The sequence below is a fragment of the Callorhinus ursinus genome, unplaced genomic scaffold (genome assembly GCF_003265705.2).
Source record: "Callorhinus ursinus isolate GAN/ISIS: 27379988/994484 unplaced genomic scaffold, GSC_fseal_2.0 scaffold30, whole genome shotgun sequence".
Lineage (NCBI taxonomy): Eukaryota > Metazoa > Chordata > Mammalia > Carnivora > Otariidae > Callorhinus > Callorhinus ursinus.
Genome location: NW_027397092.1, coordinates 17,975,853 through 17,999,791, shown reverse-complemented (window position 1 = coordinate 17,999,791; position 23,939 = coordinate 17,975,853). Strand labels below are relative to the sequence as shown.

At 44.6% G+C, this 23,939-nt stretch overlaps 1 protein-coding gene across 8 annotated transcripts in view; it reads left to right on the top strand.

The window, feature by feature from the left end:
• Positions 1 to 22,557, top strand: part of VDAC1 (voltage dependent anion channel 1) — a 40,037-nt gene extending 17,480 nt beyond the window's left edge. For 3 of the 8 annotated variants that reach the window (XM_025860799.2, XM_025860800.2, XM_025860801.2), the window contains exons 2-9: positions 7,915 to 7,987; positions 8,510 to 8,559; positions 10,072 to 10,224; positions 10,317 to 10,369; positions 14,156 to 14,383; positions 18,124 to 18,274; positions 20,573 to 20,630; positions 21,596 to 22,557. In XM_025860799.2, the coding sequence (XP_025716584.2) occupies positions 7,921 to 7,987; positions 8,510 to 8,559; positions 10,072 to 10,224; positions 10,317 to 10,369; positions 14,156 to 14,383; positions 18,124 to 18,274; positions 20,573 to 20,630; positions 21,596 to 21,687 (852 nt within the window). In that variant the 5' untranslated portion in view covers positions 7,915 to 7,920 and the 3' untranslated portion in view covers positions 21,688 to 22,557. Of the gene's footprint in view, positions 1 to 7,914; positions 7,988 to 8,197; positions 8,315 to 8,509; positions 8,560 to 10,071; positions 10,225 to 10,316; positions 10,370 to 14,155; positions 14,384 to 18,123; positions 18,275 to 20,572; positions 20,631 to 21,595 lie in introns of all 8 variants that reach the window. The other 5 variants (XM_073878491.1, XM_073878489.1, XM_073878494.1 and 2 more) reach the window with 3 other exon arrangements.
• Positions 22,558 to 23,939: the final 1,382 nt, after the last annotated feature.

Genomic DNA, 23,939 nt, shown 5'->3' with positions numbered 1-23,939 from the left:
TTCCTACAATTTTCCCTTTCTAAGGGAAATACAGAATGGTGATGGTGATGGAGGTGATTGCTCTGTTGGTCAGGGTCCTTGCAGGAATCAGGTGCACACTTATGTGCGGTGATCAAAGAAAGCATAACGAAGGGATCATTTGCAAAGGTGTGAGCACAGTGTGGAGCACCTGACAAGTGATGTGTGCCCCCCCAGCCCCCACTCTGGGTCTTTTGGAACCTGGACGGGGCCCCTTGGCAGGAGTCAGTGCCCACCTGAGCCCCAGCAGGGAGGGAGCTTGGGGAACGAGTACCCTGGCCTTGCTCTCCCATCTTCTTCTGGTACCTCCTGTTGACCAAAACCAGCCATAGCCTTTGATAGCAGTCCATAATGATCAGCTCTTGGGGCATAGAGCAGGATGGAGGTGGAAAGTGGATCTGGAGGGGCAAACAAGGAATATCCAGAATAGGGGCACCTGGGTGGCTCAGTCAGTTAAGCGTCTGCCTTCGGCTCGGGTCATGATCCTGGGGTCCTGGGATCGAGTCCCGCATCGGGCTCCCTGCTCAGTGTGGAGTCGGCTTCTCCCTCTGCCTGCCGCTCTCCCTGCTTGTGCGCGCGCTCTCTCTCTGACAAATGAATAAATAAAGTATTTAAAGAAAAAAGAATATCCAGAATAATGGATTATGATTAGCACTGCCATATATGGAGGGCTCACTGTGTGCCAGACACTCCCACGTGCTCTGCCTACCTAACTTACTTAATCTTTGCAGTAATTCTGGTAGAAAGGCACTATTGTTAGCCCTGTTTTATAGATGAGCAAAGTGAGACCCTGGGAGTCTAAGTTTATCAGAGGCTTGTCCAAAGTTGCACAGCTAGTAGAGGCTGGTGCGGGTGGAACCTCTGCCAGGCTCATAGCTCCTTCTAGTAGTCACTGTACCCTGCAGCCTGGGCGCCCAGATGGGCTGGGAAATGCCATGGCAGGGAGGCTCCTGGTGTTTAGGTCCTAGCCCTGTTGTACTTTTGCCCTTGAAGGTGGTGTCTCTCAACCCATTGGGTGTTACCTTGCTCAGAAGACTTTTCCTGACTGAGCTTAAGGCTCCCCTGCTCCCTGTGTCGGCCTGTGCACTGGTCGTGCGCTCTCTGAGGGCACCTGGATCCTTCTGCCCTCTGCAGACAAAAGTTAGGCTGGGAAAGGCTGAGAGGGAGGGAAGGAGGCTTTTGGACAAGTGGCTCAGGCGATTCTCATGTATGCTAAAATTAGGGGATCCTGCCCTTCTTCTGCCTCCTGGTCACCTGAGAGTAGAATGTGCCCCCTCTAGGCCTTGCCTGTTAGTTAGCCCTGCCGTCTGAGTGTAGCTTGAACCGTTCTTGGAACCAGGGTAGATACTTTCCATATGGCTTCTCCTTTTGGCATCTGCACTGCAACAGCCTTTTAGAATGGGATTTACTGCAGTGTGGTGAAGGCAGCATAGCTCAATTTCACACACATTGGTTGGATTTTTTAGTTTTCTGTCCTCAAAAAAAATTACCAGTATATACCAACAACTTAAATAATGAAGTGGAATAAACATTGAAAATCCTATTTTAACTCCACTCCTTCTGTAAACCCCCTTTCCTTTCCAAGCAGCTCCCAGGCAGCCACAATTTACAGATGGGCTTACAGCTTTTCCATCATTTGCAAATGTATGAACATACAGACGTGCATGTAAAAGGGTTTTCCTCTAATAACAGGGAATTACACATTGTCTGTGACTTGCTTTTTTCATTTAACTACAGCTGGCCCTTGAGCAGCATGGGGGTTAGGGGTGCTTACCCTCCACGCAGTTGAAAATCCTTGTATGACTTTTGACTTCCCCCAAATTTAACTACTAATAGCCTACTGTTGACCAGAAGCCTTACGGGTAATATATAGCCAATTAACGCATATTTTGTATGTTATATGCATTATATTACTGTAGACTAAGCTAGAGAAAAAAATACTAAGAAAATCATAAGGAAGAGAAAATACATTTATAGTACTATACTGTATTTGTTGAAAAAAATCCGCATATAAGTAGATTTGTTGTCCAAGGGTCAACTGTATATCAAAGATGGCTTTCTTTGCCACCATGCATAAATCCAAGTCATTCTTTTTGATTACCACGTGATACTCCTTAGTTTGCAAGTACTCTAATTTCATTCATTCATTTCCCTGTTGGCCATTTAGGTTGCTTTTGGCTTATGTGTTATAAATAATGCTGCGGGGGAGCCTGGGTGGCTCAGTTGGTTAAGCGACTGCTTTAGGCTCAGGTCATGATCCTGGAGTCCCGGGACTCCATCCCACATCTGGCTCCCTGCTCAGCGGGGAGCCTGCTTCTCCCTCTGACCCTTCCCCCTCTTATGCTCTCTCTCTCTCTCAAATGAATAAATAAAATCTTAAGAAAAAATTAATAAGTAATGCTGCAGTGAGCATCCTCATGTATACATCTTTGGGTGCCTTGGGTGGGTTCCTAGCAGTAGAATTGCCACTAGGTTAATGTATGCCCACTTAGGCACTGACCAGCAGCTGTCTCCAAAGGGGCTGTACTGTACAAAGTACTTAACACCTGGCGTGAGCGGGAGTGACCATTTTCCACACCAATAGGGGATGTTTTCATTTATGTTTTTACCAGTTTGTTTGTTGAGTGAGCATCTCAAACACAGATGTGTCATTCACTCTAGAGTGGCTCCCTGAGGCCCTTAGAATAAAGTCCATGCCTTGTTCTGAGGTCAGAAGTGGCAGTGATCACTTCTGAAGGCACTAGGGTCTCCTCAGCCGGAACTGAGCTCTCCTTAGGCCACGGTGGGGGTGGAGGGTGCTGGTTGTGCTGGTTGTGGGTCTCTCCACCCCCAATCCCTGGTGGGGCTGCAGCATCCCTGCAGAGCGAGAGCCTACTGCCTGGGCTACATTGTCATTTACTTAAACCCTCTTGTCAGATACTAAGTTTCTATTCTTTTCCCTCCTACTATAAAAATACTTTCATGCTCCTTGCACATTACTCATTAAACAGACATTTATATTGAATATCTGCTACGTGCCAGGGCTTGTCATCTTTGACACATAGCTTTTTACATTATTTTGGATAAATTTAGGCATGACAGGCTCTGGGATGCTTTGAGTTCAAGGGTGTGATTTGGGGGTAGGTGTGCACCGTGGGAGTGGTGGGGGCGCTGGAAGCAGAGCCGCTGTCACTACCAGGCTACTGATGAGTCTCCCCAAGGCGGAGGTTATGTAAGTGTTATGCAGGCCGCGCTGGGCGATATACTATCTCCACCCTTTGAGCTTCCAGTGTGGGCTGGATTTTCATTCCTCAGCTGGAATGGAGCTTGCGCAATCTGTTCAAGGTCAGCCAGGGTATGGGTGGGTAGGTAGGCTAGCAGGCTGTGGAGGGATACCACGGACTCCTGTCTCCTGCTGTGACTTACTGGCTTTCTCAAAGTCGTCAGTGACTGGGGGCGGGTCTGCTCAGCCCAGTTCTGTCCATCCCTTGTGTCCCATGTACCCTCCGGAACCAGGCTGCCAGGCTCTGCCTTGAAGACAAATGGGTTCCTGCCTTTCCCAGGCAGCCTTCTGATTCCCATCTGTCCAGGCCTGCCTGCCTGCCTTCCTGTATCAGAGTGCCCTGCTTTGTGCTCAGCCTCCAGAGGCCGGGCTTCTGAAGGCACATGGGGCGGATGCTGCAGAGACAGATGGTGAACGATTTGGAGCTGATCTGGGTGGAGGTAGGGGTTGGGGCCAGCGTTCAGCCTCAGCACAGGCAGGAGGATACGTGAGAAAGCAGGATGCCAAGCTCTCTTTCCTCTGGTCCCGGCCTGAGAAACCATGAATGGGAATCTTTTATTTCTACACTAGAATTGTTTTTGCAGTGGGTGCTGAGAACTGTGTAAAAATGGGCATTTCCTGGGTGCTGTTGGCAGTTGTAAGAAAGCTGAGCTCAGAGGCAGATTGCCTCAGGCTTTGCCTCAGTTCTCAGATAAATGCAGAAGGAGGGGCGCCTGCCTGGGTGGCTCAGTCATTTAAGTGTCTGCCTTTGGCTCAGGTCATGACCCCAGGGTCCTGGGATCGAGCCCCGCGTCGGGCTCCCTGCTCCGCGGGAAGCCTGCTTCTCCCTCTCCCACTCCCCCTGCTTGTGTTCCCTCTCTCTGTGTCTCTCTGTCAAATCAATCAGTCAATCAATCTTAAAAAAAAATGCAGAAGGAGACTGGGCGGGGAGAGCAGAAGACTGCATCAAAAGCAGGGGGGAAGCTACATTTGCACAGCATTTGGGGGCCTTTGGTGAAGGGGCAGTCATCATCCTGTTGCCTTCCTTGGTGGGGGTTTCCTCAGGTCCAGGAGTGGGTTTGGTTCCCCACTCATCGGGTGGTGGTTGTGCATCTTCCCTGCGGGGTGCTGAGTGGCAGCCGCACGGAGAGCCTGGCCTTATCCACGCTGCCTCTGTGGGCCCAGTTCCCTTGTCCTTAGATGGGAATCTCTTGAATGGCCATGTACTTTAGGGTGACGTTTGCTGGCATTGCAGTGCGTTGGTTTTTGTTGTTGTTGTTGTTTTGACAGGTGGTTTTGCTTGTTCGGTTTCGGGGCTTAGTGATGAGTGAGGGTAATTGGGGGAGCGTTAAATGATGAGTGATCTGCCTTTTCCCTGAGGGACAGACCAGTCCAGATATGAAAGCTGCTCCTGTGTGGTGAGGTGGGCCCTAGAGCCAGCAGAGGGTTCTTGGGAAAGGCCCTGGTGCCCGAGGTATAGGGAGGTCTTAGCTCACTGGGAGGTACTGCCATTGTGCTGCTCTTCCCCTCACCCTGGGGCTGAATTTGTGGCCAGCTAGGGAAGAGCAGCACTCAAGAGGGGTGCTCAGGCCACTGATTCCTGTTAGCATTGCTTGGGGTGGAGAAGGTTGTGGGCCCTTCGCTGCGATGCTGTGCAGATTTCCTCAGGACTGCATTAGCTCAGCCTTTGACACAGGGTTGTGTCAGTGCTTCTCCTGGGAGGTACCAGGGCCATCTGTGGCCAGAACATATGCCTTGGCTGGCAGTATTCTGTTCTGGAGGCCCTGGTGGGTGGCTTCCTGGTCTGTCCCAGGGGTGGCTGTGTCTGTGAGGTTTGTTTGGGGTGGGAGGGGAACAGGTCAGGAGAGGGGAGTCCCCAGACTTGAAACAGCCAATGGGGACAGCCTAAAATAGATCTTCCCCCATGTTCTCCGTGGCCTGACCCTAATGCGGACTGAGCTATCCTTGGTTCTGGCTTGATCATGTGCAAGAAATAACAAGAGCAACAAAAATAAGATAGCGTAAACAGCTCACTGGCTGCTCCACTCCGCTCTGCGCTGACACAAAAGGGCGCTGAGGCTGAATTAGCAAAACCTCTGCAAAAAGTAAAATAGGACTTGGACCACAATTTTATAATTTAAAATGGTGGAAGTTTAGAGTTGTTGATTTTCTTTCTTAAGATTTTATTATTTATTTATTTGACAGAGACACAGCGAGAGAGGGAACACAAGCAGGGGGAGCGGGAGAGGGAGAAGCAGGCTTCCCGCGGAGCAAGGAGCCCGATGTGGGACTCGATCCCAAGACCCTGGGATCATGACCTGAGCCGAAGGCAGACGCTTAACCAACTGAGCCACCCAGGCACCCCAGTTGTTTGTTTTCTAGTGTACTCATTGCTTCTGTGGGCTTCTTGCAGTGTCTTGGAAGTTAAGGCTTAGGTCAGCAATGTGGCTTCCATTTGGGATACTGTCCCCCTGGGGTCACTTGAACCACTTTTCATTGGGTTCCCACTTACCATGAACATGCCATGCAGGTGTTTATTTGTGTGGATACATACATATGTGACTTCAGATGGGATATATGCAGATTCATTTTGGCAATTTAGGTATAACTGTATTTTATTTTATTTTATTTTTTAAAGGCTTTATTTATTTGACAGAGACACAGAGAGGGAACACAAACAGGGGCAGTGGGAGAGGGAGAGGCAGGCTTCCTGCAGAGCAGGCAGGGAGCCTGATGCGGGGCTCGATTCCAGGACCCTGGGATCATGTCCTGAGCCGAAGGCAGACGCTTAACGAGTGAGCCACCCAGGTGCCCCAGTATAACTGTATTTTAAAAAATTAATGGAACCATACGTGGGTTTATTGAATTTGTGCTAATTGAAGCTAATGATTCTGGAAATGGAGAAGATGCAGGCGATGGTTGTCTTCTCATGGCTCCTCTCCTCCTGGATGGAGCACACTGTGTGTGCTGCCCTGGATTAGGATTTTAATTCTGTGTATGTAATACGTCAAAGCAAAACCTTAGGGCAAGGACTCTTTGAATTACTCACCTTCCTTGAACACTGAGGTGTTTAATAAATGCTTGTTGATTGACTTAGTGGTATGCAACAATTTCAAGTAGTACTTTGATAGTTGGTTTTAAAGATTTATTTATTTATTTTATAAAGAGAAAAGAGCACAGGACAGCAGGGGGAGGGGGAGGGGCTCAGGGAGAGGGAGAGAAGCAGACTCCTTGCTCAACCTAGAGCTCCATCTCACGACCTGAGATCATGGCCTGAGCCAAGATCAAGAGTTGGGTGCTCAACTGAGCCACCAGCTGCCTCTGATGGTTTTATTTTAATTTTTTAAAGATTTTATTTATTTATTTGACAGAGAGAGACAGCGAGAGAGGGAACACAAGCAGGGGGAGTGGGAGAGGGAGAAGCAGGCTTCCCGCCGAGCAGGGAGCCCGATGTGGGGCTCGATCCTAGGACTCTGGGACCATGATCTGAGCCGAAGGCAGATGCTTAACTGAGCCACCCAGGCGCCCCTAAAATATTTTATTTACTTATTTGAGAGAGAGAGAGAGAGAGAGAGAGAGAGAGAGAGAAAGCATGAGCAGGGGGAAGGGCAGAGGGAGAAGCAGTCTCCCAGCTCAGCAAGGGGCCCAATGTGGGATTCGATCCCAGGACCTTGGGACCATAACCTGAGCTGAAGGTAGATGCTCAACCGACTAGCCACCCATGTGCCCACCCGATAGTTGGTTTTAAAAATAAAGTCCCAGGGGCGCCTCGGTGGCTCAGTTGTTAAACGTCTGCCTTCGGCCCAGGTCATAATCCCAGGGTCCTGGGATCAAGCCCCGCATCGGGCTCCCCGCTCCGCGGGAAGCCTGCTTCTCCCTCTCCCACTCCCCCTGCTTGTGTTCCCTCTCTTGCTGTGTCTCTCATTGTCGGATAAATAAAATCTTAAAAATAAATAAATAAATAAATAAAGTCCCATTGCAGTTCAGCAAATGTTTGTTTACATTAAATTTTCAGGGGTGTGTGTAGTTTCGTTTCCTTCCAGGTGAAGAGTTGCCTAATTGGTTTTACTGTATTCTCTGTGGGGAATATGATACTCAAAAAATGTGTTCCTCTGAAATGCAAAGTTTTTTTGAAAAGTTACATTCATTTTGGCACATGGTAGGTACTCTGTAAATATTTTGTTGAATGAATGAAATCAGAACCGTATGGAAAATAGTTTGGCCTGAAAAAGCTCTGATACCTATTCAGTGCATTTAATGTCATAGCAGCCGACATTTTGTAAGAAGATATGTTTTATTGGCAAGAGTCCTGCAGTTCACTAAGTAGTTGGCTCATGGGAATGTGTCTTTGACTATTAATTCGTTCAGCAAACATTAACTGATTCCTGCTATATTCTGAGCTTGTGCTCAGTCCTGGGGATGCCATGGAGAAGAGATCTAAAGGCAGGCTGATCAGCTATCAACAAAAACTTATGAGGTATCTCAACCTCTGGATACAAGGAGAAGCATGAGATAGTAAGGCTTCCCTGTGCACACCTGGAACTTTGCGCCGGTGATTTTTTATTGGTTGTTAATTACAGCTAATAATTTTTATTGATGGAAAACTAATTTCCCTAATTACTGATGTATTTCTTCTGGTGATTCTTTTATTGTAGCAGAAGATGGCTGTGCCTCCCACGTATGCTGATCTTGGCAAATCTGCCAGGGATGTCTTCACCAAGGGTTATGGTGAGTGTTTCAGTTCACCGGCTGGGTTGGCACGTTTTGGATTTGACCCATCACATTTTGAGAGACGTGGGTCAGTCAGCTCTTAGAACTTTCATGTTGGGGAAAATAAGATAAGCTTTCTAGGGCTAGTAGTTCTGGTTTGTGTACCCGGTAGGGGCAGGCTCATGAATTACTATAGACAAGTGGACATTTTGATTTTCTCTCCCACAGGTGGGAGCAGCTCTGTGTGTGCTGTTGCAGTGGAGTATGATTTCTAAATGTAGCCCATTCTTAGGCATGTGCTCATGCTGTCATGTACCTGTTTCTCACATTCTGCTGGGAGTGCAGGTGGGGCCCTGGGGGTTGCTGTGCCTTTTCTTTCTACTACCGTTTGGTGGCCCCTGAGCTCCACACGTAGGCAGGCAGCAGCGGAAACGGGCTCCCTACACACTCATGGCATTTTGGAACAGCAGAAGGGAGGCAGAGATGCTACTCTCAAGTTAGTTATTTAACCTATTAATAGTTACCATCTTCTTTGTTTAGGATTTGGCTTAATAAAACTTGACTTGAAAACAAAATCTGAGAATGGACTGGTAAGTTGTCTGACCGACGTGGAGTATGGGTGTTTATTGTAAGATCAGTAAATAGCTGCCATGTCCTGGGTGGCAAAGACAGATGAAAGGCCCTTCTTGGTTATGGAGAGCTGTGGTTGTCACATTCATTGCATCCTCTAGGGGATGGGTGGTCCAGGGGAACCCTGCCGACAGGTCCCCAATTTAACAGCTTTTATTTTTTTTTTTATTTTTTATTTTTTTAAAGATTTTATTTATTTGAGAGAGAGAGAAAATGAGAGATAGCACGAGAGGGAAGAGGGTCAGAGGGAGAAGCAGACTCCCTGTTGAGCAGGGAGCCTGATGTGGGACTCGATCCCGGGACTCCAGGATCATGACCTGAGCTGAAGGCAGTCACTTGACCAACTGAGCCACCCAGGCTCCCCCCCCCCCCAATTTAACAGCTTTTAATACTCAATTGGCAGGCCTCAGTTTTATTTTTCCTTGTTTCTTATTTTAAAACAGACTTGTTTTCAGGGCTCCTTGGTGGCTCAGTTAAATGTCTAACTTAAGCTCAGTTCATCATCCCAGGGTCCTGGGATCAAGCCTTGTATTGCCTGTTTCTCCCTCTGCCCCTCCCCCCACTTGTGCATGCTCTCTCTCTTTTTCTCAAGTAAATAAATATCTTTAATAAAAAAAATTGACCTGATTTCAGTGCCACATAATTATTTAAAAAAATCTTAGTAGTTCCTTTTATTTTTTATTTTTTTAAAAGATTTTATTTATTTATTTGACAGAGAGAGACACAGCGAGAGAGGGAACACAAGCAGGGGGAGTGGCAAAGGGAGAAGCAGGCTTCCCGCCGAGCAGGGAGCCCTATGTGGGGCTCGATCCCAGGACCCCAGGATCATGACCTGAGCCGAAGGCAGACCCTTAATGACTGAGCCACCCAGGCGCCCCCCTTTTATTTTTCTTTTAAAGATTTATTTATTTATTTTAGAGAGAGAGCGTGCATGCACAAGCTGGGGAGGGACAGAGGGTGAGGAAGAGAATCTCAGAATCTCAAGCAGATTCCCGCTGAGAGCAGAGCCCAAAGATGGTGGGGCTCGATCTCACAGCCTTGAGATCATGACCTGAGCCGAAACCAAGAGACGGATGCTTAACTGACTGAGCCACCAAGATGCCCCTTTAGTAGTAGTAGTCCCTTATAGATTGTACGTGTGGCAGTTGTTGGGAAGGAGGAAGTTTTGGGGTTAATTTACTGCAGTGTCCTCTTTAGCTCAGTGCCTTTTCTCTCTAATAGGATGGAAGGGGGATTGCCTTCCTTTCTAGACTAAAGCTTTACCAGGGAGGAAGGAAGCTGTCTCCTGACAAAGAATTCCCCAAAAGAGTCCTTTAATCAACAGACTTCTTTGGCCTTATCTGTATTTAAATATTGAATCAAATTATAGGAATAGTTTTTGCCCCCACACATCCTTACATAAGTGGACGTACATTCTGTTTAGGGTGGCATCCTGCTGGCATATAGGCTGTGACTCTCTCTCTCCTTTAAAGGAATTTACGAGCTCAGGTTCAGCTAACACTGAGACCACCAAAGTGACCGGCAGTCTGGAAACCAAGTACAGATGGACCGAATATGGTCTGACGTTTACAGAGAAATGGAACACTGACAACACACTAGGCACAGAGATCACTGTGGAAGATCAGGTAATGGTCACCCGGGAAAAGACATAGTTTTGTTCATTGACATCTGTTTCCCTGCCTTTTGACTAAACCTGGCAAATTTCTTTTCCATTCAGCTTGCACGTGGACTGAAGCTGACCTTTGATTCATCCTTCTCGCCAAACACAGGGTAAGAATCTCCCTTTTTTTTTTTTTTTTTTTTAAGCAAGGACATATAGCCGTGTGTTACAGTAAGGCTCTGGGCTGCCCATTGTGGTTCTTCTAGCCTCAGTTGTGGAGGGCTATAGGACTTGGGGTCCAGTCATGCTGTTCCATGTGAGTGAGGTTGCTGCTAGAACAAATGGCCAAGGCTGTAGGGTAGCAGGCGAGGTTTGGAAGCAGGGGCTAAGCGATCACTGTTGCCACCCCCAGTTTTCAGGCTGGGAGGGTCCTCTCCCCAGCTTTCTGCTTCGGAGCACTGAGAGAGTGTGGCTTCTGACGGTAGGGTGGCTCCTGAGGCTGCTCTTTGTGCACCCCCCCCCCCCCCCCCCGCCGCCACAAAGCAATTAGGCTTGACAGTTGGGCTCTCATTAGGAGGTAAGATGGTATGTTGGTTGCCTCAGTTCCTGGGTGCTTTTCAAAGTGGCTAGAAGGGCACACTTTTTTTTTTTTTTTAACCACTCAGAGCAGTAGGTTTCTTAAACATGGGGAAGGTTGTTTTGCATACAGCTGACAGGCTCAAGGGCATATACCAAATTTCATTTGTTAGTTTTTAAAAATTGTAAAATACACACACAGAATTTACCATCTCAGCAGTCTTTAAGTGTACAGTTAGTGGCATTATGAATTTCTTCTTTTGCCATTCCATATTATTTCTTTTCTTCCCTTCTGACAGATGTCTTTCAGAGGAAGGGTCTACTGAGCCTGTACTGCATGTGGGTAACTACAAGGGACTGGGCAGACAGGGTTTCTGTCTCTGGAGGTTATAGTCTTTTTGTAACTTTGTTACGGATGACAGACCATTGGGCAGGAGTTGCATTTACTCTTGTTCTCATTTCTGCTGTAGTTTCCCCGCAGGAGCGTTGCTTTTTTCCTTGCCTACTTCCCTCCAGGCACCCTGCCGTGATGGGAGAGGTCACCCAGAGAGACCCTCTGATACCATGCGAGGCAGGAGGATGTGCTCACCTGCTTAAATTTGCTGCCTAGGACTTTGCCCTGAGATGGCACACTTTGGAATTTGTAAGGGATTTCCCATTACGTTTGGGAGGTTTGCAGAGAAGTCTCCAGGTCCTACAGTAATATACATAAGAGGAACATTTTTTTAATTTAACTTTTTATTTTGAAGTAATTTTATACTTAACATACACAAAAATGTTGCCCAAATAGTGTGTAGAGTTCCCTTATTTCCTAGACCTAACTTGTCCTAATGTTAACATATTATATGACTACAGTATAATGATCAGAACCAGGAAATTTATATGGCTTTCATACAGTTAACTAGTCTGTTGTCCTGCTGATGTCTTATTTCTGGTCCATGATCCAGTTCAGGATACTAGATCACATTTAATTGTTAAATCTCTTTTGTCTCCTCTAATCTGGGACATAGTCTGTCTTTCTTGGTCTTTCTTGACCTCGGCAGTGTTAAAGAGGATTGGCCAATTATTTTGTAGAATCCTTCGATTTGGATTTGTCTGATGTTTCCTCATGGTGAAACTCAGGTTATGCATTTTTCGCAGCCACAGAAGTGATGTTGTATTGTGTCTTTCTTGGTGCGTGATGTCAGGGCATAGATGTCAGTATGCCTCGTTAGTAGTGACGTTAACTTTGATCACTTGATTAAAGTGGTGTTTGCGAGGTTTCTCTATGAAGCTATTTTTCTCTTTGTAAATAAGTTTATCTTGGGAGATACATTGAGACTATGCAAATATTCTGTTTCTTTTTTTTTACATCTTTTTTTTAAAGATTTTATTTGTTATTTGAGAGAGAGAGAGAATAAGAGATAGAGAGCACGAGAGGGAAGAGGGTCAGAGGGAGAAGCAGCCTCCCTGCTGAGCAGGGAGCCCGATGTGGGACTCGATCCCGGTACTCCAGGATCATGACCTGAGCCGAAGGCAATCGCTCAACCAACTGAGCCACCCAGGCGCCCTATTGATTCCTTTTTAAAAAAGTATAACCACAATATGATTACATTGTAAAAAATTAATAAATCTCTAGCCTGATCAAATTTACATGATTTCATTTTTTTTTTTTTTTTTACAGAATCAAAAATTGTCCATGCAGAATTGCGGTTCATATGGCTCCTTAAATCTCTTTAATTTGTAGATTCTCCTCCTTTCCCCACCCCCCTTGCAATTTATTTGTTGAAACTAGATCATTTGTCCCATAAGATTACATATAGACTAAATTTTGCTGTTTGCATCTCTGTGGTGCCATTTAACTTGTTCCTCTGTCCCCCATGTTTACTGTGAATTGGTAAAGTAGTGGTAAAATATAAGTGGTGCTCTATGCTTCCATGACTTGGACGTAGAAGGCTTGGTTTGTTCTTTGTATGTTAAAGTTAGTGCTATTCACAATTCATTCATTAAGGATTATAAATTGGTGATAATTCTACTTCAGTCATTCATTCTTCATGTATTAGAATATTTCAATAAAAAGAGACTTCTCATAAACTATTGGTTACCTTGAGATAGAGTTAGTGTAGGAAAGGTGGAATAAATGTTTGCTTCCTTTTTAATTTATTGTTTCAAAGTAACAGTTTGGTTCTCTAGTCTCTGAAGATGACTGGTGTGTGTGTTTTAAGTGTCAGTATGAATGAATTCATAGATTTATACATATTTGTTATGTTTCAATCCATTGCTGGTGTTATTCTTAAAGATGAACTCATTGTTTCATGTTTGAAGCCCTTAGGAATCTCTTCAGGCTAGCTCTCAAGTCATTGTGCTCCAACCCCAGTAGTCTTTGATAGTTTTGATAAATGCTTCAAGCTCACCTCGCACATTTCCTGTCCTGACCTGTAGTCTGCTGTTTCTTCAAGGGGCACTGGTGCCTTTTAGGAGAGAATGGTATTTAGAGTCCAGAGTCTGGGTGCTGGGGATGAAGCTTTAATCTCAGCGTGAATGAGATTGGGTTGGACAAGGCTGTGTAGATGCCAGTCGCTGCTGAGAATGCACCTTGCTATGGGAGGATGTCCAATTTGTAGCTGAATAACAGAAAATAGTTTTTATTTGATAGGTGTGGTGTTGACCTTTGGTAAAGGCAGGGTAATATAGTTGCAGGGGACATGACTCACCTACCTTTCCTGAGCAGTAGGCACAGGAGGTACTGATCTGGTCATATATGCAAATTTGGGATTAGCAGACAAGACCTGTGACTTGTTCTGTCTTGCAGGGCTTCCCAGCCCCCATGCCTGCAGGGCCCCAGGTTGCACATCAGTATCCAGGTCTCTCATTGGGATCTCATGAATACTGAATTAAAAGCTGTTATATTTATGTAGACGGGATCTATCTAGTATTTGTTTCTTTCTTTACTTAGAAAGTGAGCCACAAAGTAAAGCTGCTGTTTCCCTGCCTTCATGACAGATAACACTGTATCTTTTTCATACATGGAGAATAGCAAAGAAACATCTGTTTCATAATTACATGGTCGCATTCTCTCTAATAAATGCCTGTGTAGGCCATTACATTAAGCATAGGGAGAGGTTAGTAAAAGAAAATTATTTAGCGCTTTTCCCCCCCAAGCTTTTCTTGCCTCTGTTCTCACTTCATTATTGTGGCATTTCTGCAGACTGGATTCTGGTTAGAGAACTTGTGTTCTGCCGTTGTGGTACTGCAGTTGTGTACGGGAGATCTGGGCCCCGACTTTGCCCCCCATCCCTCTATGTAAACTGGGATTTAAAACAAATTTTTTTTACACTCCTTGGCGTGGTTGTTGCAAGGTGAGTTAGCTTGTGATCTTAATACAATTTCTTTTCCTTCAGGAAAAAAAATGCTAAAATCAAGACAGGGTATAAGCGGGAGCACATCAACCTGGGCTGTGACGTGGATTTCGACATTGCCGGTCCTTCAGTCCGGGGTGCTGTGGTGCTGGGATATGAAGGCTGGCTGGCTGGCTACCAGATGAATTTTGAGACTGCAAAGTCTCGAGTGACCCAGAGCAACTTTGCGGTTGGCTACAAGACTGACGAATTCCAGCTCCACACTAACGTGTAAGTGTATGTGGGTGTGGTGTGTGAGTGTGTGCAGAAGGGAGATTGCTTTCCAAGCTCAATTTTTAATCACTTTAAAGTGAGTGTGCTGGAATCAGATGAACCAAATGGCCTGCTGGGATTTTTCTGTTTCCCACCAGCCCATTTCCGGAAGTGGCTTAGGTTCTTTGTGTTCTAGAAACAGTCATTGTTGGTGCTGGTACATACAGAATGACTGATCAGTTACAGCAGTGGCATGATGTCCATCCAGAGGGGTGTCCCTTCCATGCTAGTGTCCTCTTGTGGACATTTGAACACCTTTGGGTTTTGGTAACAAAATGGCGGGGAAAGGTGCCGCTGTCTTTCTCAGTGTGATGCCTGAGGTCAGGTTGCCGCGCTTAATGAAATGCAGATCTGAGAGACAGGTTAGGGGATGATGAGCTCAGTTGCGTAGTGTTTTTTCCACATGGCATAGCATGCAAAAGTTTATTAATTACCGGACAGTACGGTGAAGGGGAGAGAAAAGTACAAGTTAGTTTAGAGAGCCCCTTGTAAATCAACCTTGGGAGTTCAAGTGAAGTGCTGTTGATTTAGGCGAATGGAAACACACACCAGCCTAAAATCCCCGTAGGCATGAGGAACTAATCTGTGGCGCTAGTGGGGGACAACTTTACCAATTTTCTTTTTTTCCACTAGAGGTCAGTAAAGAGGTGATTTCTTAAAGATCTAGTAACATTTCCATTTACAAACTTTTTTGAAGAATTTTTATCTGGTAGTTCCCCCATATCTGCCATTTCACTTTCCATGATGTCAGTTGACAGTTCCATAGTCAACCACGGTCTGGAAGTAGATGATCCTCCTTCTGATGTATTGTCAGAAGGTCAGTAGTCGCCTGGCGCTGTGTCACATGTCTCTGTCATTCACCTCACCTTCATCCCATCATGTAGGCATTTGGTCATCTCACATCATCCCAAGAAGGTTGTATATGGGGGCGCCTGGGTGGCTCAGGCTGTTAGGCATCCGACTCTTGATTTCAACTCAGGTCATGATCTCAGGGTCGTGAGATTGAGTGAGTGTGGGGTTTTGTGCTGGGTGTGGAGCCTGCTTAAGATTCTTTCTCTCAGGGCACCTGGGTGGCTCAGTTGTTGGGTGTCTGCCTTCGGCTCAGGTCATGATCCCAGGGTCCTGGGATCGAGCACCACATCGGGCTCCCTGCTCCGCGGGAAGCCTGCTTCTCCCTCTCCCACTCCCCCTGCTTGTGTTCCTGCTCTCGCTGTGTCTCTCTCTGTCAAATAAATAAATAAAATCTTAAAAAAAAAAAAGATTCTTTCTCTCCCTCTGCCCGCACCCCCCCCACAAAAAAAAACAAAACCAAAAGGGTATATGTAGTATAATAAGATATTTTGAGAGACAGAGAGACCACATTCATATATCTTCTATTACAGTATATTAATTGTTCTATTTTATTAAAATAATAAATTAGAAGTTACTGTTCCTTATTTCTTACTGTGTCTAATTTATAAAATTTGTCACAGGGATGTATGTATAGGAGAAAACATAGTATATATAGGGATTCAGTACTATCTGTGGTTTAAGGCATCCCCTGGGGGTCTTGGAACATATCTCCTGCAGATAAGGGAGGACTACTCTAATTAATGTAATTAACATAACAGAATTAATATAATAGATATTAATATAATTTTTGAATTTTTTAAAACTAGAAAATCACAGGAAAACCATAGTGAAGGACAGTCCAGGGTTGGGTTGGGAGTGGGAATGTGTGACTACAAAGGGGTGGTATGAGATTTGGGGGTGGTGGAATTGTTCTGTATTCTGATTTTAGTGGTGGTCACACGGATCTTGTACACATGTTAAAATCCATAGAAATGTACACCAAAAGAGTAAAAAATAAAAGATATAAATTCAAAAAAGGTAACATAAAAATGTCACAGGAAAAACAGCACAATCAATAGAAGGGTTTTTTAAGTTAGAGTTTTGACTGAAATGGAAAGTCTTTCTTGGTTTGGAATTGGAAATGGGCACCAATTATAGGAATAATAATGGCTGTTAGCTGTTTTCCCCACATATGTGATTTTTAATACGTGTACATGGTTTATTTTTAGCTGGCGTAGAAACAGCTGACACAGCTAATCTGGGTTGCCTTGGTGCTTGTGGAGGCCCTGATGTGTAATAGACGTTCTTTGTGCTTTATGTAGTTGAATTTGAGCAATGACTTCCCTCTGTTTATAGTTTTGAGAGCTCAGTACAGGAAGGCAGTGTTGCTGGTTTTAGAATATATTGAAAAAAACTGACATCTTTTGGACAAACGTGAATCCAGTAAAATATTCCTGTTTCATTTATACTGAAGTCACTCAAAAATCTGTTGTGACAAGCTGCTATTTTGTAGCGTACTCGGATTTTCTGAAGAAGTTAGGATTCCCTGTGAATCGGGTTGCCTGGGCTCAACCTGTACTTATTGGAAGCACAATGTCTATATGGTTGAATTTCAGGGGAAAACTTCAGCATTTAGAATGTATTTATATAGAGCATCTACTTGAGGGAGAGTGTATTGGTGAGGATCAGAGTTTGCAATGAATCAGCAACCTTGGATTAGTGAGTTCTAAGCTCTTTGCTGAATTCCAAAGCACATGGGCTCTGCCTTAACCAGTTTCTGATGACATTTCTACTTGAAACACCCAAAGTGATGAGGCAGAATTTTGACACTGTTTCATGTTAAGAATGTGAAGAGGGGAGGGGGATATTTCCAGAGGCTGGAGTCAATATGGTGTGTTTGGAAGAGAGGAAGGAGTTTGTCCCAGTTGGGTTTCATTCTGTTTTTGAAAGAGACATTTTGTAATGCACCAAGTAGCTCCTTTTTCATCGCGTCAGAACTGTAGAGATATTGAGAGTTTGGGCCAAGGGTTTCGCACAGGTGGACAAGTCTGAATCGCAGGTTAAGCTCTTGTCATCATGGCACCTCCAAGGGGCCAGGTCGCTTTTGACTGTGTCTTCACAGCAGTGGCTGCAGCTGGTGGTGCTAAGGGCTATAACCTGCCTTCTGAAAAATACGAGGGGCTCAACCTTTCTTACCATTTCTGACTGCATTTTCTTCTCATTTGCTTCTGTGTCCTCACTATTGTTATGATAGATACATTTATAAAAGTAATAACATTAGCAGTAGCAGCAACAAAAAAACAAAAAAACCCCCAGAATCTCAAGGTCTTACTTGCTTGTATTTATTTATGTATCTACCTATCTATCTATCTATCTATCTATCTATCTATCTATCTATCTATATCAGTTTATTTAGAGAAAGTACGAACAGGGGAGGGGCAGAGGGAGAGAATCCCATGCAGACTCCTTACTGAGCAGGGGAGCCCAACTCGGGGCTCCATCCCATGACCCTGAGATCATGCCCTGAATTGAAATCAAGAGTTGGACGCTCATCTGACTGAGCCACCCAGGTGCCCCGTTGCTTTTATTTTAAAGAATATTTTGGAAGCAAGCTTCAAGTTGCATGTAGCCTGAGCTTCCTGTCTTTGGGTGTTGCTGGTGATGGTTCAAATAGCCTTTCCCTTCCTCTGAATCTTCCCAATGCTGGTGTCTGTTCCATTTCTATCAGACTTTTCCCTACTTGGGTACCTGCTTTGTGATCACTTTGGTCCATTTACATCCCTGTCCTCTGTTAGACTTGAACAGCTGTGCCCAGTTGCAGCCTGCCTTTGGGGGTGGATTAGCATCCGTGCTATGCTTGCTTGCAGAAACGATGGGACAGAATTTGGTGGCTCCATTTATCAGAAGGTGAACAAGAAGTTAGAGACCGCTGTCAATCTGGCCTGGACAGCAGGAAATAGTAACACTCGCTTTGGAATAGCGGCCAAGTATCAGATCGACCCTGACGCCTGCTTCTCGGTGAGTACCTGTGGAATCATGCGTTGCCCAGGCTCCACCTGATGGTGGGGTTGTAATCCTTCTGGATTGCTGGGGTTGCATGCTTGGGCTAGAGATTTTCTCCCTGTGAAAAGAGTTTGAAATGAGGAAAGTGCTAATAGTAATAGTGCTGACTGTGGGTGCCAGGTGCTGTGTGCAGCCCGTTATATGCGCGTTACTGTATTTAAATCTTACACAGCCCATTTGAGGTAGGTGCCTTTTCAAAAAAAATAATCATCCCGACCTTCTGTACACAAATGAGGAACTGGAAATTCAGAGAGGTCGAGGGCAGATGGGGCAGACAGTTGGTAAGTGCTGGGGTCTGGACTTGATGGTTTGCTGGGGAGCCTTCTCCTCTAATCAGCCCTTGTTCCTCCTGCAGACTGTAAAGGGGTTTACTTTGAACTTGAAGGTTTTAAATGTTCATTTTCCTTCTCATTTCTCATTCTCTTGCCCAGCTCCTGTATTGGATATTAAGAAACCAGGCCCTGCCATTTAGCAGTTGGCATCTAATCTTGCAGACTCAGTGGCATTGCTCACAGACCTTTGAATTGCTGTACGATTTTTGCATTAAATCCTGTTGAATTCATCTCTGTTGTCACAGGGCACTGCTAGCTGCATCCCTTTTGGGGTGGAATGAGGCAATCTCGTGTTGCAGGACGGTCCTTACGTAATTTACAAACAGGCCATTTGAAGTCTGAAATGGCAACGGATCTGGCTCCCTTCACATTAAGCACTTAGAAACAAAGGAAAAGGGGCCTTAGTAATTAGATGGGATAAGCAAAAAGGAAGAGCCAGATAGGGCACTGTCTGCCGGGAGATCTTCCTACCCATTGCTTTGTTCTTTCTCATGGGAATTGTCACGTCTGAAAACGGCATTCAAGCAGGAAAACATGCACCACGGTAGCCTCAGCTTTTTCCAGGACTTGGTGTTCTCATGGCTTGAGATGGCTCTGCTCCTGACCTCTCCTTATTTCACCGGAAAGGGGCCAGAGAGAGGCCCAGATTTCCCTACAACTCAGAAGAATGAGGGCAAAATTATTATTGACTCAACTGCTTTATTGAACTTAATTATTTTTTTAATGATTTTATTTATTTATTTGAGAGAGAGAGCTCAAGCAGGGGGAGAGGGAGAAGCAGACTCCCTGCTGAGCAGGGAGCCTGTTGCTGGGCTCGATGCCAGGACCCTGGGACCATGACCTGAGCCGAAGGCAGACCCTTAACTGACTGAGCCACCCAGGCGCCCCTGAACTTAATTATTAATCAGCATTCACTAAGTGCTGAAATTTAGGTGACTTGGCTAAGTCATTCTTTTGCTGTAATACACATTTTAAATTCAGGCATGGCAATGCTGAACCTTCTTCATGTCACTATGATTTTTTTTAAAATATTTTATTTATTTATTTGACAGAGAGCACAAGCAGGGAGAGCAGCAGAGGGAGAGGGAGAAGCAGGCTCTCCGCTGAGCAGGGAGTCTGACGCGGGCTCGATCCCAGGACTCTGGGATCATGACTTGATCCAAAGGCAGCCGCTTAACCGACTGAGCCACCCAGGCGCCCTGTTACTGTGATTTTTCCCTTTTTCATGAAGGGAAAATTCTCTTTTTTTTAAAGATTTTTGTTTATTTGAGAAAGAGAGTGAGTGGGAGAGAGCAAGAGAGAGCGCACACGAGCAGGGGCAGAGGGAGAAGCAGGCTCCCCACTGAGCAGGGAGCTCGATGCAGGACTCTATCCCAGGACCCTGGGATCATGACCTGAGCTGAAGGCAGATGGTTAACTGACTGAGCCACCCAGGAGCCCCTATGAAGGCAAAATTCTAGCAATGTTATGCCTTAAAAAAAAAAAAGCCTCAATACTCCATCTGACATTTGCTCTGTTTTCCCTTATCCTAACAAATAGATTCTGAAGAAATCTTCCATATAAGAAAGGCTTTTATTTCTCTGGCCACAAATGAAAGTGTCTTCACCTGTTATAACTTAAATCCAGACCTAATCAGTATAAATGAAATTGGGCATTCATACCTTCAGGAATCAATTAAATAAATAATAATTTCCTTTTAATTGACAGTTGTGTTGACTCTTTGAGTTTCTTTTCTGAGACTTAGCTCTCAGATTTGATACATTTCATGTTAAATTTAATGAATCCCATAAACAAAGTGGTCATGAAAAAGCATTTGACACTGAAGTCCAGGGTTGGTTGATTACAAAGCTCTTGCTCGTTTTAGAGATGGAAACATGAAGTACTTAACAATTTCACTCTCTCTGATCTTTTCCTTGACTAGGCTAAAGTGAACAACTCCAGCCTGATAGGTTTAGGATACACTCAGACCCTAAAGCCAGGTATGTGTTGCTTTTATAAATTAGTGAAATCAGTTCTTTGCCTTAAAGAAAAATTGGGGTGCTGGTTTGCTTCTTTATGTTACTGCTTATATAATGCCTGTATTGTACATTATAGATGAGCGTATGTAAAGTTTTATAATGAAATGTTTATAAAAGGGTATAGAGTCATTATAAAACATTTGGAGAATAGAAGTAAGTAGGAGAGAAAAAGGCGAAGGCTAACATACATTACACTTTTGGTTATTTTTTTTATCTGTTTTTCCAGTGTGTACATAATGCTTGATACTTATTTCCAGCAGGTTCTTAAAACTAGCGCATAGATCATCCTCACTGTACAACTGTCATGCAGGTTTCCTCTGCCCAGTTGGCTAGACCAGCCCCTGGTGTGTTAGAGCTACGGAGATGGTGCCATCTTGGGTTTAGTTTGGTCAAATTGGGTCTTTGAGCTCTGGAAATTCTAAGATTACATGATGGCAGAATCAAGCTGTTGTAGGGTAAATACCAGTTAGTTGTGTGCATGTATGTGTGTTTGTGTGCACGCCGATTGGGAGACCTTGGAGTCTGATTCATGGTTGGGTTTCATTTCAAGGCATTTTTGCTGAAGAAGTTTGCTGCCTGGTACCAGTGGTAGAGAGATTACTGTAGCTGGGTACGATGAGAGGACAAAGTCAAGTGGACTCCTGAAAGTGGATTTGGGGAGGCTGTGGAATAATAATTAGTGTTTTATAAGCTCATTCCAGGCTACCAATTAATTATTCCGATGGTGATCAGTAAGACTGGCCGTGTGGTTTTGCCTTGCTGATCACACACAGCTGAAGTGGGTTCTGACTTCGCTGTGGTCTTGCCAGTGTGCTTTAGCGTGCCTCCGTGTGTTAACCTTTCTTCTTGTGTTGACCTTTCTTATCTTTTCTCTCCTCCCTCCCTCCCTCCCTTTTTCCTCTCCCCGTGGACTTTTCCCCCTGCAGGTATCAAACTGACCCTATCCGCTCTGCTGGATGGCAAGAATGTCAATGCTGGCGGCCACAAGCTTGGTCTAGGACTGGAATTTCAGGCATAAATGAATACTGTACAGTCATTTAATTTTAAACTATTTTGAGCCTAGCTACCTTCAGAATTTAGTGTACCTTTTAATGTTGTATGTCTGGGATGCAAGTATTGCTAAGTATCATGTTAGACCTCCAGGTTAAAGATGATTCAGCTTTAAGGTGTTACCCTTTCAGAGGTACAGAAGAAACCCAAGTCCATGAAAAGTTCTTTCAGCTGTAGACTTGGGGGGAGCTTGGTGGCCCCTCCAGAGAGTTCAGGTTTCTTTTTTATCTAGAAATGGCTGCAAATGGAAGCTGATAATTTATAGGCACTTTGTTAATTGGTATGGAGTACATGAATGAAATTATGACTTCCTGAGAATTGAACTGGGTTTCCTACCCGAAGGAAGGAGAGACTCACTGATGGTGTGTATAAACCCATCTGAAAGAGACTTTTTTAGACAGATTTTCCTGACCTGTTTCCACCCCAGTCCATCACCTCTTTTACAACAAAAGTAGTCTGCAGGCTGTGGTAGCTGTTTCTTTTGTCCCATTTTGGGGTAGAGAAGATGGATGTGATGAAGCCACTAATTCAGGACTTAATTCCCTCTCATGTTGTGGTTTTCTGCCCCTGCACCAGAGTATGAAATAGCTTCTAAAAGTCCCAGCTCTGAGCTGGGAAGAGTCTCTGTGACTGTAATCACATTGTGACAACACTCGGAATCTAAATTGGACTTGTTCTATTCTTGCCACTTGGTTTATTTTTTAGCCGTTTAATGGGTACATTTTAGAGTCTTCCATTTTGTGTGGAATTAGATCCTCCCCTTCAAATGCTGTAATTAACATCACTTAAAGTAAAACTTGAATAAAATATTGAAACCTCATTCTGTTGTCTTTATTAAAAGTGTAAGTAAACAGGGCGTTTGTTTGACATTTGTGTTTGCACTGTGTGTGAGAGAGATTTTTAGTTTTCTGTTGTTGCATAACAAATTAGCCAAATTTAGTTGCTTAAAACAACACTCAGTCATTTATTTCACAGGCCTGTAGTTCAGAAATCCAGCACGGTGTGACTGGGTTCTCTGTTAAGATTCTCATGATGCTGAAATAAGGATGTCTGCCAGACTGTGTTCTCATCTGGAGCTTGGGGTCCTCTTCCAGGCTCACATGGTTGTGGCAGAAGTCAACTCCTTTTAGTTGTTGTAGGATAATGGTCTCTTATTTCCTTGCTGGCCAACGGGTAGGAGGTCCTTTCAGCAAATAGAGGCCAGTGCATTCCTTGCCACATGGTCCCTTCCCATCTTCAAAGCTGGAATGGAAGAATTCCCTTACTGTCAAATCCCTCTCACACTTGAAATCTCTAGGAAGAGCGCCAGCCACAACTTACCCTTCTAAAAACTTTATTATGTATTTATTCGTTTATTTAAGAAAGATTTTAGTTATTTGAGAGAGCGCGTGTGCACGCGCATACATGCGGGGGGAGGAGAATCTCAGCGCGGAGCCCAACACAAGGCTTGATCCCATGACCCTGAGATCATGACCTGAGCCGCAATCAAGAGTTGGACACTTGACTGACTGAGCCAGCCAGGTGCCCCTATTTTTTATTTATTGAGGTATAATTGACATAGAACATCCTAGTTTCAGGTGTACAGCATAATGATTCAGTATTTGTATATATTGCAAAATAATCACTGCAATACATCTAGTTAACATCTGTCACCACACAGTTACAAGTTTTTCCCCTTGTGATAAGAACTTTTAAGATCTCTCTTAGCAACTTTCAAATATACATACAGTATTATTAACTATAGTCACCATCCTGTACATGACATCCCCAGGACTTACTCATTTTATAACTGCCCAACCCTTTAAGGGCTCACCTGGTTAGGTGAGGCCCTCTGAGGAAAATCTCCCCTTAAAGTCTGTGCCCTTTAATAACCTAATCACAGTAATGATATCCTGTCATAGTCACAGGTCCCTCCCACATTCAAGGGCAGGGGATCATACAAAGGCATGGATCATTGGGGTTCTAGAATTCTGCAATTTAGATTTTAAAAAAAATGACAAGGTGTAAATTTCAAACATTTACAAAGTAGAAGGGTAAACCAGCTTCAGTAAATGTGAACATTTTTTCCCATTCAATAATACATATTTTTAGGCAGAGTTCCTTTTTATGGATGTTTGGAAGTGAATGCCAAACAAGTATCAGATTTACTTAACCATTTTGTGCCATCCAAAACTTGCTGGCCTCAGTATTTGTCATACTGTCTTTTTTTTTTAATACATT